The sequence below is a fragment of the Saccopteryx bilineata genome, chromosome 2, assembly GCF_036850765.1.
Source record: "Saccopteryx bilineata isolate mSacBil1 chromosome 2, mSacBil1_pri_phased_curated, whole genome shotgun sequence".
Taxonomy (NCBI): Eukaryota; Metazoa; Chordata; class Mammalia; order Chiroptera; family Emballonuridae; genus Saccopteryx; species Saccopteryx bilineata.
In genome coordinates, this window is record NC_089491.1 from 293239801 (window position 1) to 293258024 (window position 18224).

Sequence of the window (18224 nt, forward strand, 5' to 3'; positions counted from 1 at the left end):
GTGTGTTTACTTGTGCACTCTGTAACTTACTAACATCATAAAATTCTGGGAAGAGCTACTCTGTTTATGAGCACAATACAGTAATTATTAAGGAAAGATGATACGCACATTTCAAGGGTAAAAGGGTATCATTAAGTAGATGATATTTTCAGATTGTCATTGCATTCATCTTCATGAAATAATGTACCCATTTAAACAACATAGAAATGTGTGAACAAGTGTAGTGTCCTTGCTGTGGCCACAAAACACACAATGATATTTTATACACATTTATGTTGAAAAAGATATTTTGATCTAGTCCACATTGATTATCTTTATAAGTCAGTCATTTGATGAGACTTGCTTTGTTTATTCTCATCACTGGAAAGTTTATTCCTGTGAATCAATAATAATATAAAATTTTGAGGCAATTAGTGGCTATCTGTTTGGTTCTGACTAGATGCAGAGAGAACATTTTTTGTGTGTGTGGAAAAGAGAAATAATCCAGACAACAAAAAGAAGCAGAACCAGTAAAAAATTTGTGCTACTGAACACTATCAATACATTGAAGATAAAAATAGACATTTTTTATAAATTCATTTCAGGAGTTTTATATTGATTGACTTGGCTATGCATGTTTTTATTTTTCTTTAAGGTTACTTCCTCGTAAAGGTCAACCCTAAAGAGATATTTAAATGGATTTAACTGAGACGATAAGCACAAGAACAAAGCTTTTTAGTTAAGCTCCAATTTAGTGAATGCATGAGTTTTTAAAAGAAACAAATTAAATAGATGGGCTTCTCTCCTCTTGCCCTTGCAGTTATCACGTGGTACAAAGATAATCGCCCACTCTCCACTTCCTCCGGTGTGACTTTCTTGAACAGGGGACAGATCATCGATATCAAAAGTGCCCAGATTGCCGATGCTGGCGTCTATAAATGTGTCGCCATCAACTCAGCTGGGGCCACAGAATTACTGTACAGCCTGCAGGTCCACGGTTAGTGCTGCTTCTCCTCGATTCACCTGGGGGTAAAGAAGCATTCAAAATGATTAATTTCTTCTAGAAAATTCCAGTGTAAATATTTAACAGTGTGCTAAGTGTCATCTTTACATAAGAGTACAGTGTTCTAAAACTGACAAACGTTTAAAACATTTCCTATTAAAATGCTTTATTTTTACATGCTCTTAAACTTAAGTTTGCTCTAGCTGAATTGTTGAAATACTCATCAGCAATCTTCTGGCAGTGACAATAGCCCTGTTTGTAAATACTGTCTAACTGAATCATATTTTTTAAATAAATGTTTCCAACTTGTTACATATAATGCTTTTAAGAGGAGCTGGTAGTTAATACCTAGAGTAGATACAGTGGAGACTCACCCACTCAGGCATGCGTGCGTGCACACACACACACACACACACACACACGTGCACACACCTAGAAATCAAGAAATAAAAGTCCACTTCGGCATACAAAACTGTATTTTCTAAACAAAGTACAAAACCTGATTTTACTCATCTGTAAGATGGAGAAACTGAACACTGCCCTTCTTACTTACAGGGTCCCAACTAAGAAAAGTGAAAAAGAACTTACCAAAAAAATATAGCAAAAGCCTATAGGTGAAACAGCCGAACTCTTCTGTGATGGTAATATGTTTTATTGATTTCTCATTTCAGTGCCCCCAGCCATTTCTGGCAGCAGTAGCCTGGTGGCGGTGGTGGTGAATAACCTGGTGAGGTTAGAATGTGAAGCCAGAGGCATCCCTGCCCCAAGTCTGACCTGGTTGAAGGATGGGAGCCCTGTTTCTGGTTTCGCTAATGGGATACAGGTACTATCCATTGCTTCTTTGGTGAAATCTCCTACTGATCATTCAATACAGGATGTACAAACAGGTAAAGCTGTTAAAGAGATTTGGAAAACAACAATTCCCAGATGTTGTTCAAAACCATACACATTTACATTCATAGATACTATGGGCACACAGTTGGGAATTCAAAACAATTCATGAAAAGCTCAGAATACCTAAGAGCTCCCTTAATATCATAAGTAGTGCTAGATTTGAGATACTTTCTGCTTCCCACCTCCCACTCCCTGCCACCACCACAAAAGATACCTTACACGAAGAAAGGTTCATCAACACCAAAACAGGAATTTCCCGGTAGGATTTATATTTAAATGTCTGGAAATAGTAATGAATCAGAAAACCGTGTTGAGTATATTACTTATACAAAAACTATCAAAAAAATTAAGATATCATAAAGGCAACATTGTAAGAAATGAAATTAGAGTCTGAAAAAATATTACATTTGCACTGAAGCAAAAATACACAAACACGTATACCTCATTTAAAGTGTATTTTAATTTTATTTTGTCTAGCAGAAAATGTACTTCTCCCACCATTCTACCTCTTTAGTTTTTCTTGAAATTCCAATGCTTGCAGAATTGGGGATCATAAAAGATATAGAGTTACAGTCAGTATTTTAGAGGTACAGCTAGATCGATGGGATAAAAGAGCAATGAATGTGACTATTTAATTTACTTGGCTGGAACTTTACTATTAATTTTAACTTTCCTACACTTCTCCCAAATTAAAGTTAGAAGGAGGGGTGACTCATCTTATTCCCACCTCTTCTCCTCTTTCTCCCCTGGTGGCATTCTCTTTCTCTGTAGTGAGTGTGGATGAAATCGGACCTTCACTTGATCCCATAGAGAGAGACTTGTTTTCAGTGGTTATTACCCTGTTTGATCTGGCTCCTCAGTCTTCCTCCACAGAGAAGATGAGAAGGAGATTAAGTGATACTTGCACATTTTAAAATATCTAATTGGAAATCCTTCTAGGGACAAATGTCAATTAATTAACCTCAGAAAATAAGAGAAAAAATTTGCTTCCACCTACTAGTCCCAGGATACATGTTGTTTATTTTGCTTTTTTATCTTGGATAGGTTCTGTCTGGGGGCCGCATCCTAGCTCTGACCAGCGCCCAAATCAGTGACACGGGGAAGTACGCTTGTGTGGCTGTGAATGCTGCCGGGGAGAAGCAGAGGGACATAGACCTCAGAGTGTATGGTGAGACATTTCAGTGATTGTTTCTGCTCTGATACAGCTGCATTCCAGTCCTGAGGTCATTGAGGGAAGGGAAGGGAAGTTTTTGACAATGAAGGACTATGAACAATTAGAAATGATACTACAAGATTAATTCAAATCAAATTCTCCCATTCTGCCTTATATTTAACTTGAACTACTTTTCCTTTTTTAAAGGTCTGAGAAATTAAGATGCATGCATCAACCATGTAGGGTGTGGGTGTTGATGGAGTGCCCCGAGGAATGTAACTATGGAGAGCAGCTTGGTAATTTGGAAGATATAATCTCCCTACTAAAGCAAGCATCTGTTCAAATAACTCTCTTGAACCATTCTACTCAAAGCCATGATTTTATTGCTTTTAAAAGTATATAAGTATATGCAACCAGCATATACTTATAATCAGCATTTTGTAGTCGATACTATGATTATGATTGAAAGACTGTTTGCCATAGACACTGACAATAGTGTGGTGATTACAGGAAGGAAAGAGGGTGGGGGACATAGATTAGGGTAAAAGGGGGGTAAATGCTGGTGGAAGGAGACTTGACTCGGGGTGGTGGACACACGGTACAGTGTACAGATGATGTTTTATGGACTGATACACCTGAAACCTATGTGATGTTATTAACTAATGTCACCCGAATAAAGTCAATAAAAAATAAAACAATATAGACTATTTGGGAAGCAAAAGTTAAACTACGCAAACACTTAGACAAACTTCAAATTTGGGGGTTCTTTTCTATCTGTGCTGCAGCTGTAAGGTACGAAAGGGAGTGTCTGAAGCTCAAGGCCCCCAGAACAAAGTCGAGGCCCTTGCTCTCCATTCATAGATTACACTAGTCGCTCCACATGTTAGCACAGCTTTGCATTTAGAACCCTTTCAGGCTTTTTTGGGGGGGTCTTATTTGCATTATATTTCTTGGTTCATGGAATAATGAATTTGTTTCTTCTGTGTCTCCTCAAAGAATATCTGTTCAATACAAGCCTTCTTTTCTAAGTCCCACGTCCCTTCCAAATAAGTCACTCTTATTCGAATATATTACTTATTTCTCTTTTTAAGTTTGCCAAAACACAAAGGTAATTATCACAAGTAATTTAAATAAGTTATAATTTTTTAATAAAAAGGCCACTTGTTGCAACATGGACACCATATGTGGCTAATTAAGCTGAAAAAACCCAGTTGGCATCAGCAGACTACCAAAGGGCTCTAAATGTCTCTCTTTTCTGTTTCTTCTGCAGTTGACGTGGGTCTGTCTGCAAACTTCCAGCTTTGCTGTTGCTCTCTGTCTGAACCAACAGATAGGTCTAAAATACTCATCCCCGGGGATTCTAACTCCTACCCTTAATGGGCCACTTTAATGCTTTATAAAGAACTAGAATGTGCCAATCTCAAATGTCCTTAGAGAACAATTCATTAATCGAAGTGTATGACACAATAGCTCCTTCAGTCATCAACAAACAGGTAGAAGGGTGGCGTTGGTATTTATTGGGTTTTAATCAACAGTGAAATTGTGATTGGCTCCTTCTAGTTCTACATTGGTTAGTGTCAAAAGTGGGCCCAGGAAATGATAGAGAATGCATACTCTCCAGGATTTACAAAGATGTGCATCAGTATGCTGTATCATTGGCTAAGACACTGCCATACCACCCTTTCAGTCTACAAACACAGATATCTTCTGTGTTGTAAAATTCAAATAGCTAGCTAATATGTACGTATGTTTGGAAATGGGTAGATGTGTTTAGCATGTAAAATAGATGTGCATGGCAAGCTACTATAAAATTAAAAATCGGTCTTTAATCTAAAATTAGTTTCCAACTACATTCCACCATTATATGATTTCCAAACATTATGTCCCAGTCTTTGTAGTAGTAACCATGGTAATCTTGTGTCTAATTAGAGTCCAAAGAATGTGCATCCCTAGCGGCAAACCCCCTTCAGATTTCTGTCGTAGACTGTGGGTGGTAAGAGGAGAAGCAAGTGCCTTTCCCTGTAGTCACAAGAGTAGTTCATTGAAACGTTTTCTCCTGGTACAGATTTAGAGTATGTTCTACTATATTCTGAGGTGCCCAAACAAGGAAATTGAGTTTTTAAATGATCGGGATTCCTGTAGTATCTTTTCTTTAAACTTAAGCTCTGAGAATTTTGTCAGAGACTCCACAATCCCCAGCGATCCAGCAGCATAACCAGATGACCATTGTAATTTTGGTAATTAAATTTAACAAGTATAATGTGTAGGACAAGAAACAGGCCGCACACCCCTTCCTAAGCCACATAACCACAAAGCAGACCAGGGGTAACATCTAAGGAAGCTGAGGATCTAAAGGGTGGGAGCTTTTCTCGTCTCAGACTAAACAAAACGTTGAAAATGAAAGACAGGACAGAAAAAAGGAGATGTGCTTCGGTAATATCTATCCTTGGCTGTAAGGAGATTTACTTTCATTTATGTTCTTTAAGAAACAAATGTTCTATTGTTTTGGCATTTTCCCTCTCAATTTTAAAGAGCTTTTATCCCTTTAAACTTGATTTAACTCACTTAGCTATAAAGAAAAGCAAATGAAGAAAAATTATTTGGAAATAAATTAGCATCCTGCTTTCTTAAATTATTTCTGACTTTTACTTTTACAAAGAGCTATAAAGAATTCGTGCTCTTTTGTAAATGCTACAAATAACCTAAAATAAACATATTTTTATATAGTTATAGTTCTTCTTATCCACTGAGACCAAACTACCTGAAATTATTTTCAAGCTGTGAAATCACCTACTCTATTTAGAACTTTCTGTGCAGAGACTAGTGAATGTATCTGTTTCCACCGTATCATAGAAAATGGCAACTAATTGTGCTGATTTTGCTAACATGATAGTAGTTTTCATCTGAAACCTGACCAGTTGTGTATCTTTTATCTAATATATCACATATTGAAAACAATTTCATTGTTTTCTGTTTCCCATAGATTACTTTGAGCTTATCGAGAGCCAGATGTGTGTGCATGCTATTAAATTTAGCAGAAGGGGCGTCACACATCTCTGCACTAACACTTTATTGGTCTGTTCCAGTCGTTGTGCCTGGCATTTCTGTCTTTAGTGTCAGTTCCTTTGGGTTAAGCACTAGTCCTGCATCCAGAAACAGCACAAGAAATTACTGTTGGTTCATTCATTGCATATGCCTTTCCCTCTGTAGTAGACATGGTAGCGGAGAAGGCTGCTGCTTACGGAAACACCGTTACTAATTAAACTCCATTGCATTCCTTGTTATTTTGCCACATGCTGCTGTATGAAGCCTGAAAAATGGCTAATGGACTATAACAGCATTCCTCAGCACAAAAATCTTATTCCTACCAAGGCATATTTGGAAGGCCCTTTAGGAATCATTTCAATGCCACTTATTCTTTCCTGCAAGACAAAAACCAAACCAAACCTAGAAATATGAACGTTTTTCCTATAACCCTAAATACTTATTGGATTTCGTGAGAAATGGCCAAGGAAATTTCCCTCTGTGAATGTTGGAGTGGCCTTTCTATAACAACAGGCTTGATCTCATCATTCGTTTGTGTATTTGAATTATTATAAATACAGGCCCAAAGAGTCCTTGAGAGGTTATGCAGCCCACCCTCTCGTTCTTGGCAGGGTTGCGCCTGAACCATCTGAGACAAATGACTGTTTACTTTATTTTTTAATACACCCAAAGGAAGGAGATTCCTTAAACTTCTCCAAGAACACATTTCAGCATCTGACAAGCCCGAGAGCCAGGGAATTCAAATTTTAATCTCATTAACATTTCAACTCATTTCCTCTTTTTATGTAATTGTGAGTATGTTGTACAGCTGGTCACTGATTTAGTTTGTTCTTTACTGTGCCTAGTATCCCACATGGTTTTTATTCCATGGACAGTTGACAAGGTACCGTGGAAAACCACAAAGAACTCTAAACTGCAAATCGTAAGATTCCTGGCTTTGCCACTGATTAGTCAGGTTATTTCAAATAAGCTGCTGTCACCTACTTTGTTTTGCACACTGCGCCTAGATGGGACTGGGTGAGCTCTCTCACCTGTGTGTTTTTATTTTGCCTCGGTGACAATGACATCTATTTTCTTTTGCAAAACATATAAATAAGCATCAAATGTGCCTTTGCTTTAATTCATTGTTATATCCAAAATAGTTCATGAATGATTTATTACTTTGAAAATCTTAAGTAGTTGTATCCGGTTCAAGAAGTTGCTTAAATGGGCACTCGGTGAGAACTTCCAGTTCTAAAACTTTCCAAAGAGAAAAGAGAGCGAAAACTATTTTTGTTCAATAGCAGCACGTTAATCAGTGGTTTATTAACACTTGATCCTAAACCAAATGATGCAAAGAGGGTATGTTAGACTGATTGTGATCCTACATCTTGAAAGAACCAGTGGAGTTATCCAGTACCTATCCCGATGAGTCATCATGCTGCGCATTGTGCTGGCGTGTTTTATCCTGAGGGAAACCCCTCTTTCACTTAGTTCCACCAAACATCATGGGAGAAGAACAGAATGTCTCTGTCCTCATCAGCCAAGCTGTGGAGTTGCTCTGTCAGAGCGATGCTATCCCCTCGCCCACTCTGACTTGGTTAAAAGATGGCCGCCCCTTGCTGAAGAAAGCGGGCCTCACAATCTCTGAAAACGGAAGTGTGTTAAAGGTAAGGCTGTCGATTCGCTGATTTCTTCTATTGCTCCTAAGCACGTGGCTTCCCTATGACCCCTATTAAACGTGCCTGTCCTTACAAATGTTCTACTAAGCTCACAGTATAAGAGCCTAGGAACCCCTTTTTTTTTAAGGAGGTTTGTAATATTTTTTACGTTCTAGGCCTAGTAAGATTGAAATGTTTAATTTTCTACCTATAGTTGCAGCCAGAAGGCATCCAAAAATGCTTCTAGGAAAATATAGAAATATTGTGAGGAGTGCCTCATCTACAGTCATTCAGCCAATCAGCAAATACCCATTGTAGGTGCTCGGGACAGGGATGCAAAAACACGTGGGATGCATTTCCTGCCCTCAGTGTCTTCCATTTTCCCATAAATGTATGAAAAATTTACCAACTCTTCAGCTGAAACTGTAGTAAGTGCTGCACGTCTGAGTTTATGATCAGGTCGATGGTATAGAAAGTACATATCGGGATGGTAGCAAAAGTGGGGCTGTGGTTGCTTGGAATCATCTTGGATGGCCACTTGGATTTTTATGGGACAAAAAGCCTGATCAAGGAGACAAGTGAGCTAATGAGGCTGAAACCAAGAATTTAGCAGGGAATCTTCAGAAATAATTCTGGCATGGTTGACTTGAGTAAAATAAGAGCTAACACTTAAATTCCTCCAGCCTGAGGAATTAAGATTCAAGAGTGTTTATAAAATCTTCCTAAGAACCCTATTGAGAAATTGAAGGAATGGCTAAGTCATCTGCCTGCTGTTGCCACGTGGCTGAAATGGGTGGGGAATACAGTGGGCTTCAGCCTCCGTACTGTGAACCACTCTACCTTCTGGCCTTTTGGGACAGAAAGGTCACTATCGGCAAGTGAAGAGAGTCTTGAGAAATAGGTGAGGGGTGTCAGTACCTAGGAAGCTGAGAAGCTTACACAGGGGGACAGAGCCTGGGGCAGAGTAGGGGGAGTGTGAAGGTATATGGAAGAGGGTAGAGACCTTGTGCAGTATGATCCTGAAATAATGGAACGGTTGAGGACAGAGAGGCCAGAATCACTGAAGCAGGAAAGTAGGGTAAGTTGATTGAGCTATATAGAAAAAAAGAAGAAGAAGAGGAAGCAAAGAGCACAGCCCCAGCTCAGAGGCAGAGCCCAGCATTCTAGAAGGCAGCTGGTAGAATTCACGAACCTTAACTCTCACTGAATGATAGAAGGAAACAATTATATGGATACAAGCCCCGGCACTGGTAAGGGATAGCTATGCTTGGTTAGACTGTCTTAGCAAATTTCACTCAGAATAGCAATTCATTTCTTCAGAGCCTGAGTCCCAAAGGGGCTAGGAAGCCAAGAGAGAGAATGATGGTGAAGCAACCCTGAGATTCACTGGGTCTCCACCCCAGAAGCTGGCCAGGCGCCCTAGAATGTGCAAGTCCCACTGAGGGACCCATGGAGGGGTGTAGAGAGAAGGCCTCCTGGAAATGAAAGCTTCTAGTGCACCCCTGCTGAACTAAACACTTTCAATGATATCTTTAGCTCCAGTGATTCAACTCTTTTGAATGTCTTAGCAATTCACTACCAAGTGGTTGAGCAATCAATATCCTGCTGTTTGTTGTTACCTCTTGGATCATCTCGTGTTATTATTTATACCTTGTTTACTGTTAAACTCTTTTTTAATACTCACATACTTGATATTCTCAACCAGATTGTAAATTCAAGTCAGAAATGACATAATACACTACACTCTGTTGTATTCTCTACCTGCGGTACCTGGTGCACGGTTCTCGAGAACTGCCGCATGGCCTGTGAACACACAATGAACGAACACTGATGCATGTTGCAGGTAGACGCATGGAAAAGATTTACTGTGGTCCAGTTATCGACCAGGCACCAAACAGGGCACTAGAAGATTGACACCAAGTGAATGTAATATTTGGTTTGAAGAAGCTTACAAGCCCAGTGTGGGAGAAGAGATGTAATAAATCAATAAAAAGAGTGTTACTTTACTCAACAATGTCCTAGATGTATAAAGATTGTGTATTTTCAAAGCCTTCAATAACTTATTCAGAAATTGAGGGGTTTTTTTGTTATTTTATTTGAATTATATTTAAAATGCCTTTCTAGACCTTCATTGACTAATGTTAATGAGATTAAAATAAGGTATGACATAGACAAAAATTGTTGAATCTTGTTAAATGTTGGAAAGGGATGACGGGCAGATCTCTACCCATTTTGCTATTTTCTCTACTTTTATATGTTTGAAAATCTTCATAATACAAATGAAAAATAAGAGATCACAAATAATATTGATAGAAAAGCCCTATTACTTATAAAATAGAAACTGGTTTTAAAGCCTGGTTTTGTTTTCAGATTGAAGATGCTCAGGTTCAAGACACTGGTCGTTACACTTGTGAGGCTACAAATGTTGCTGGAAAAACTGAGAAAAATTATAATGTCAATATTTGGGGTAAGTGTGATCAGTTCCTGAAAAGCAAATAAGGCATGTGGTTTAACTTTTATATTGTGTGTCAACTCTTAGAGTGACATCCACATAACTAAAATTGATCATAATACATAGATGGATACTATTCAGTATGTTTAGATGATGCTAAACTGCCCTGAGTATCAGCTCATATAATTAATTCAAGAGCAGCTTTAGACTGACTCTTTGAACCTAAATGTATTCATGTAATCATCTCTGTGACTTTGATGTACAATGGTCCTCTTTGCCTGAATGGTATACCTTTTAGCTTCTACAACGAGGATCTTTGAATAACTGAGCCTTCTCCATGAACGGAGAGTGGGTTGGTCAATTGAAAATAAGTCAAAAGGCCAAATTGTGTGTGCGCACGTGCGTGTGTGTGTGTGTGTGTGAAAGAGAGACAGAGAGAGAACACAGGTACTTGTGGGTGGGAAATGAGATTACTATGCTGATCAGTGTCATTAGCTATCCTTGCTTGAAATTTTACTATATTACTAATTAAAGTAATTCTTAGGAGCCATTGCAACTTTTACATTGGCTGTGGTTGTCTGTTATGTATTAAAAACTGCTCCCATTTCCTGTGTATTTATTGTTATGTATTTCTTTAAAATCACTTATAATATATTCAGCCCTTTTAATTAATGATTGTATTTGTTTAATAAGTCATTGAGATAAGGAGTTGAAATTTATCTTTATAAAACTTTATTTAAAAATACATTTTAAAATAAAAATAGAGAAAATAATTTGCTTCCAATGGAGAACAAATATATTTTTTAAAACTTTAAAAGCAAGCATTTCTGTAGAAAAATGACATAATTATAAATCATTATTACAATTTTTAAAAATGCTCTTGGGAAACATTATGAGAAGTGCTACTATTCATCTTATAAAAAATTAATTGACTTTGCAATAGTAAGTCTTACTATGTAGGAAATCTATATTTGCAATATATTAGTTATATACCATTTACTTCTATTTCTACCTCCTTCCATCCTTTTTCTTCCTCTATTTTTTCTTCCCTTTCTTTCTCATTTATTTCAAATGGGAAAAGTTTTCATATACAGACAAACAGGACACTAAGCTAGGTGTTACCAAGCAAAGGTTGTAGAAAAAAAAATTCGGAGTGATGATTGATTAAAAAGTGAGGTAGAGAATTCATTTTTAATATTTGTATGGGATATACCTTCTGACTGTTCACGCGAAGCTGTCCTCCACGTAGTCAGAAATATGAACCTATAGTTTAGGAGAGAGAGAGAACAGTTAAAAAGGTAAAGTCAGAGATATGAGTATATAAGCAGCAGTTGAGATCCCTTAGAGAAGGTAAAAGATACCGTATAGAACGTGCACAGAAAAGTACTGTATAGAATGACTCTCATATGTGCCATATACAAAGGGAGACCAAAAAAGAGATCCCAAGTGGGAAACTGAGGAGGAACAAGGAAGTAATGGGGAAACTGGAAACTGAGAAAATGGTGTTCCCAGAAGAACACGGACAACAGATAAGTCGAACATGAGTGGATGGATGGGTGGGTGAAAGAATGAATAATATCACATATTACAAAGAAGTCAAACTAGGCATAAACTACAAAGTGTACTTTACAAATTTCCTCTAAGAGAGGAAAATAGAATACAAGGGATATAAGAATAAATGGGCAAAGCGTGTTTAGGTATCAAGGATAGAGTCCTCAAAACTATTACAGTTTGCCTGTGTGTTCGAGGCACGTGTAGTCATAGAAAGGTTAATGAGAAAAGACAATAGCACTGTTCACACGGAACTTTTATTTTGCTGGTCTAGAAATAGCTTTAAATAACTAAAGTAAAAGTTCTTAAAAGTTATCATAGGAAGTTTTGTAGGAAAACATATCAGGGGCACGTGATATCTGTTTGAGATTTTAAGGATGGGAAGGCTTTCACTCGGTGAATAGAGCAGAAGCATTACAAACTCAAAAAATACTATGTTCATTCAGTTAACTGAGCATTGTTCACTATGGAGCCTAGGATAGTTCAGAGGAGAGTGAGCAGATATTACGTTGGAAAGGTTAAAGGGGATATACTGCAGAAGGCCTTCAAAATCAATTAAAAAGCACAGATTGGATTCTAAAGGCATCAAAGGGACTTAAAGGAGGGCTGTGGTGTTCAGATCTATACTTTAGGAAGAAAGTAGATAAATTCTAGAAGTATGTAAGGAATTGAATTAAAAGTATTAATTGATCAATGGAGAGAGATGGAAACAAGAGAAGTAAAGGATAAATGTTGGTATGGGTTGGTATCTGAGCTATGTGGCCAGAATGCTCCTTCTCTCAGAGAGGGAAGAAAGGTGTCTGACTGCATATTGAGGCAAAGCAACATTGACAGAGCTTCTAGGAAGGCATCCAGGTTGAGATGCTAGTCGTCAGAGGGAGGTCTGCATTACAGTTACAGGTCTGCAGATATTTGTATAATGGAAGCCATGGGCATAGAGAAGGGTAGAGACTAGGTTGGCGATCATGAATTTACAGTGCTGGTAATTCGTGAAAATGTCATTTTCTTCTGTAGAACTTTCCATATGTTGGGATAGGTGATGACAGGGTAAACTATAAGATTTATTCAGGGTAATGATGTTACCAAATAGGAAGTGTAGTGATACAAGGGAGCTGAGAGTATTGGCAAAAGAGTTGTTGAAATTATTGATCATAAAATCTAAACCGGATAGAGAAGTCAATAAACAAAGAAAAAAAGTAGGTAGTAAGATTGAGCAACTTCTGAGAAGAGAAAGGACTTGAGGTTCAATTCGATCAGTGAATTGAGAATTGGGAATAATTAAATGAAAGAGCTATAAGGATGGAGTAGTTGTCAGGGAGTGGCATAAATTTATAACTCTATAAGAGAATGTTCTAGATGATGAAAAAGGTATGGCCTCAGATGGAGAAAGAGATGAGCCAATCAGGGAACTGAGTGGCCAGAGTGTTGAGACCGGATATCCGTGTGGATGTTAAGTTCATACAGAAGGATGGCAGTGTCACCCTCTTCATGGGAAGAGAAAGGATAAAAACAAGTACCAAGTTGTTTAGTGAATGGGAAGAGAATGAGGTTCACAGATAGTAGTGAGAAAAAGAAGTATATTGGGGGCATGGCATGAGCCTCAAGAGAAGAGAGCTTTTGCGGGGGTGGTTGATCAATGACTGGAAACTGCATTGGGGGTGAGGAGGGTTCCCCACTGCTCCCCTCTAGGAACTTGGGAGTACAGGCATCTGTCCCCTGCTAATACTGCCACCAGAGAAGTGGCGGAGGGGAGAGTTTGGCCAGCAAATGCAAACTTAGCCTCTGAGACAAACATGGGTGACCAGAATTCACTCTGAGTGTTCCAAGGATAATCTAGAGGCCAGTGTGAGGCAGGCTGTGCAATCTAGTGTAGATAACAGGTCTGTTTCTTAGATCAAATGCCTTGTTTCCTTTCCTTGCTATGTCTTACATACAATATATGCCAGTTGTTTTCCAATTCTGTTCAGCCTCTCAGATATTAAAGTCAGATAAGTACAGATGACTTGGCAAGTGACTTAGGTTTTGGTGCAAGATATCTAAATATCTGTAATAAATTAGCTTCTTTATATGCCACTATAAATAGCCTGATTATTAAATTTCTCTCTGTTAAAATGGGAAGTCTGCTATTAAGTAGTCAGTGTACATCTTACAACTGGCTTTTCATGTGGTGTTGGTATGTCGACCTCAAGTGCTAATTATTTTGTGTCGTTTGGGTGCAAACCTTTTTTTAAAAACTTGTAAAATATAGGGAAATTTTATATTAAGTGAGTGTTAAAAATAGCATTTTGTATTTTTTATTTCTTTTTTTTATCTTTCAGTACCACCAAATATTTATGGTTCTGATGAACTTGCTCAACTTACTGTCATTGAAGGAAATCTCATTAGTCTGTTATGTGAGTCAAGTGGTGTTCCACCCCCAAATCTCATTTGGAAGAAGAAAGGTCAGTTTTCATTCTTTGACATTTATAAAATTAAATATATATATTAGATTAATTTGGATTTTATCTGGAAAATATGTTAATTTAACAAACTTCCCAAGGGCATAATTAATTATTAAAGTTGCAGTTGGATGCTTCTCTACTATGCAGCTGAAAATCTTCAATTTTGAGACTAACTTTCCCCAGAAAAAATAATTTCTGCATTGTTCTTTAATCAGATGCAGGGTAGCTATAATGATCAAGAATCCACCATTAAAAGAACTATTATTTTACTTTTAAATTTTTTACTAAAGCAAATATTATTGCTGTATTTGTGTTTTGTGAAGTGTGTTAAGATTAAATTCTGCAATTAGACACATTTTCAATTTATTCATTGGCAAATATTTATTTGTGTCCATTAAGTAACAGATCATCTGAATGTTTAGCTGATTTTAAAATCATTTTTGGTTTTCCTGTTTTAAGAATTTTTGTTTATTTTTCTAAGTATGTTTTCTTTCAAATGCAATATTGTTTGAAAATTTATCAAAATGTTCCAGATTTTCTCAGTAAATATTTCCTCCTCCTCCTTTTTCCTCTCTTCATCCTCCTTCTCTTCATCCTCTCCTGCTCCTCCTTCTTCTCCTTTTTTTTTTTTTTTGTGTAGAGTTATTTTACAGTGCCATGGGCTTTTTAGGTACTGGAACTGGAAGTAAATAAAGAAGTGTACATACTTAACAGAAACTTGTATGTTTTCTTCACGATCTGCCATTGGATTTCTTGGCAGGCTCCCCAGTGCTGGCTGATTCTGCGGGCCGAGTCAGAACTTTATCCGGGGGCAGGCAGCTGCAGATTTCAATTGCTGAGAAACCGGATGCAGGGCTTTACACATGCGTGGCATCGAATGTGGCTGGGACCGCAAAGAAAGACTACAGTCTGCAAGTTTATAGTAAGTTATCGATTAGCCAGACTTCGGCACAATTGGCTTTGAAATATTTCCATCTTTCCCTTTTGCTTTTTCTTCACAACTTTAAGATACGTTCCAAGTATCTTATATTGTTATAATATACCTATCATAACAAGTTGTGTTGTTATACCTATCAGAAGACCCTCAAATTTAAATTGTGCTGACATCATCAGAGCAGTTACTAATTGGTGGCTGTTATTCATTCAGCAATATAGCTGTCCATTCTGAACCCACTTGGTGATGCCAGACACATGATTGTGCCTGTAATTTGTTGGGGGCAGTCTAGTGGACATGTGTGGTGAGGAAGGATGGCATTGTAACTTTGGGTGTATGAAAATATATCATTTAAAATTAATTTGTATAAGATTTTAAAATGTTTAAAATATGTAGTTATCTCATTGAATATTTACCTGAGTTGTGGTATGAAACAAAACAATGGCCCCCATTTTGCATTAATGAAAAAGTAAGCTTCAAGAAGATTCCATGAAAAACTGAGGTCACATGGCTTGTAATATCACAGGAATGGCACGAGGACACAGGATTACTACTGTCCCATTTTTTTTCTCACACATGTATGTAATAGGAGTTGGTCACATTTTCTTTCTTACCAACATCCAAAAAAAAAAGATTATAAAATGAGCAGAGGATCTAAATAGACATTTTTCCAAAGAAGACATACAGATCATTAAAAGATGTTCAACATCACTAATTATTACAGCAATTCAAATCAAAACCACAATGAGATATCACCTCAGACCTCTTAGAAATCACTATTATCAAAAGACAAAAAATAATAGTAATAATAAGCATTAGAGAAGTTGTGTAGGAAAGGGAACCCTGTACACTGTTGGTGGAAATGTAAATTGATGCATCCACTGTGGAAAACAGTATGGAGATTCCTCAAAAACTTAAGACTAGAACTATCATTTGATCAAGTTAGTCCACTAGGTATTTAACCAAGGACTATGAAAACACTACGTCAAAAAGATATGTGCACCTCTGTATTTATTGAGCATTTTTTATAATAGCCAAAATATAGAAATAACCTAAGTGTCCATCAGGGGATGAATAGGTAAAGAAGATATGGTATATGTATACAATTGAAGACTACTCAGCCACAAAAAAGATCAAAACCCTGCCATTATTACACAGATGGACCTTGAGGTTATTTTGCTGAGTGAAATAAATCAGATGAAGGAAGGCAAATACTGTATGATTTCACTCCTATGTGGAATCTAAAAAACAAAAGAGGAAGAAAACAAATAAACAAAACTAAACAGAAACAAACCCATAGATACAGAGAACAGATTGATGGTTACCAAAGGAGAAAGTGTTGGGAGGGTGTGAAATGGATGTAGGGGGTCAATTTTATGGTGAAAGGTAATAACCAGACCTCTGGTGGTGATCACTTTGCAGTGCATATAGATGTCAAATTACAGTATTGTACACCTAGAACTGATATAATGTTATATACCAATTATACCTTATTAAAAATAAAGAACTGTCTTTTCCCCTTTTGTCAGGAGAGTTAAAAACTCCTCAAATTCATAGCTCCCAATGCATACCAGCATATCTTTATTTAGATTGTATTGGCCTGAGTAGATGCATGTGGCAACTTCAGTTTTCAGAAGAGACTGAGAGAGTCCCAGCTTTTCCACCTCCTGTGGTAAAGATGAAAGGGAGAAAGGAATTGGTAATAGACATTGGGTTGTGAGCAAAGCTACCATATATTTTTTTAAATTAATAATACAAAGACTTCAGGCCCTGGCCGGTTGGCTCAGTGGTAGAGCATCGGCCTGGCATGCAGGAGTCCAGGGTTTGATTCCCAGCCAGGGCACACAGGAGAAGCACCCATCTGCTTCTTCACCCTTCCCCCTCTCCTTCCTCTCTGTCTCTCTCTTCCCCTCCCGCAGCCAAGGCTCCATTGGAGCAAAGTTGGGCCCGGGCGCTGAGGATGGCTCCATGGCCTCTGCCTCAGGCGCTAGAATGGCTCTGGTTTCGGCAGAGCGACGCCCCAGATGGGCAGAGCATCGCCCCCTGGTGGGCATGCCAGGTGGATCCCGGTGGGGCGCATGCGGGAGTCTGTCTGACTGCCTCCCCATTTCCAACTTCAGAAAAATACAAAAAAATAAAATAAAATAAAAAATAATACAAAGACTTCTGCAAATGGTAAGTTCAGGCATTTGTATAACTTCTCAGAAGCACAGCATTCTTTCCTTACTGAGCTGATAGCTTTATTTTAGGTATGATCTCATTTAGAGACAATGGAGAAGAATCCCATCTCTCAGTGTAGCAATGCCGCCTCTGCTAGTCCTAGGTCTTCCTTTAGCAGTTCATCTTTTGACATCAAAAATGAATTAAATCAACAAATAGTAGGTGTTGATGAGGATGTGGAGAAAAGGGAACCCTGGTTTACTTTCAGTTGGGAATGTAGATTGGTACAGCCACTGTAGAAAACAGTATCAAGGTTCCTTAAAAAATTGAAAATGGGCCTGACCGGGCGGTGCCGCAGTGGATAGAGCATCAAACTGGGATGCGGAAAACCCAGGTTCGAGACCCCAAGGTCGCCAGCTTAAGCGAGGGCTCATCTGGTTTGAGCAAAAAGCTCACCAGCTTGAGCCCAAGGTTGCTGGCTCGAGCAAGGGGTTACTCGGTCTGCTGAAGGCCCGCAGTCAAGGCACATATGAGAGAGTAATCAATGAACAATTAAGGTGTTGCAACGTGCAACGAAAAACTAATGATTGATGCTTCTCAGCTCTCCGTTTCTGTCTGTCCCTGTCTATCCCTCTCTCTGATTCTCTCTCTGTAAAAAAAAAAAAAATTGAAAATGGGACTTCCTCATGACTCAGCAATTCCACTCTGCGTATTGCCCAAAGAAACCCAAAATGCTAATTCAAAAGAAAATAGACACCCCTATGTTTATTGCAACATTATTTATAGTAACCAAGATGTGGAAGCAACCCAAGTGCCCACCAATAGACTAGTGGATAAAGAAGAGATGATATATATACAATGAAATACTAGTCACCCATAAAAAAGAGTAAAATCTTACCATTTGCAACAGCTTAGATGGACCTAGAGAATATTATATTATGTGAAATAAGTCAGACAAAGAAAAACAAATAC

At 38.0% G+C, this 18224-nt stretch overlaps 1 protein-coding gene across 1 annotated transcript in view; it reads left to right on the plus strand.

Annotated features, from left to right (window-relative positions):
• Nucleotides 1-18224, plus strand: part of HMCN1 (hemicentin 1) — a 431303-nt gene that overhangs the window by 271571 nt on the left and 141508 nt on the right. Inside the window, exons 38-44 of the mRNA XM_066261348.1 lie at nt 800-976; nt 1654-1805; nt 2921-3044; nt 7548-7723; nt 10085-10181; nt 14036-14158; nt 14919-15080. Of these exons, the coding sequence (XP_066117445.1) occupies nt 800-976; nt 1654-1805; nt 2921-3044; nt 7548-7723; nt 10085-10181; nt 14036-14158; nt 14919-15080 (1011 nt within the window). The remainder of the gene's footprint in view (nt 1-799; nt 977-1653; nt 1806-2920; nt 3045-7547; nt 7724-10084; nt 10182-14035; nt 14159-14918; nt 15081-18224) is intronic.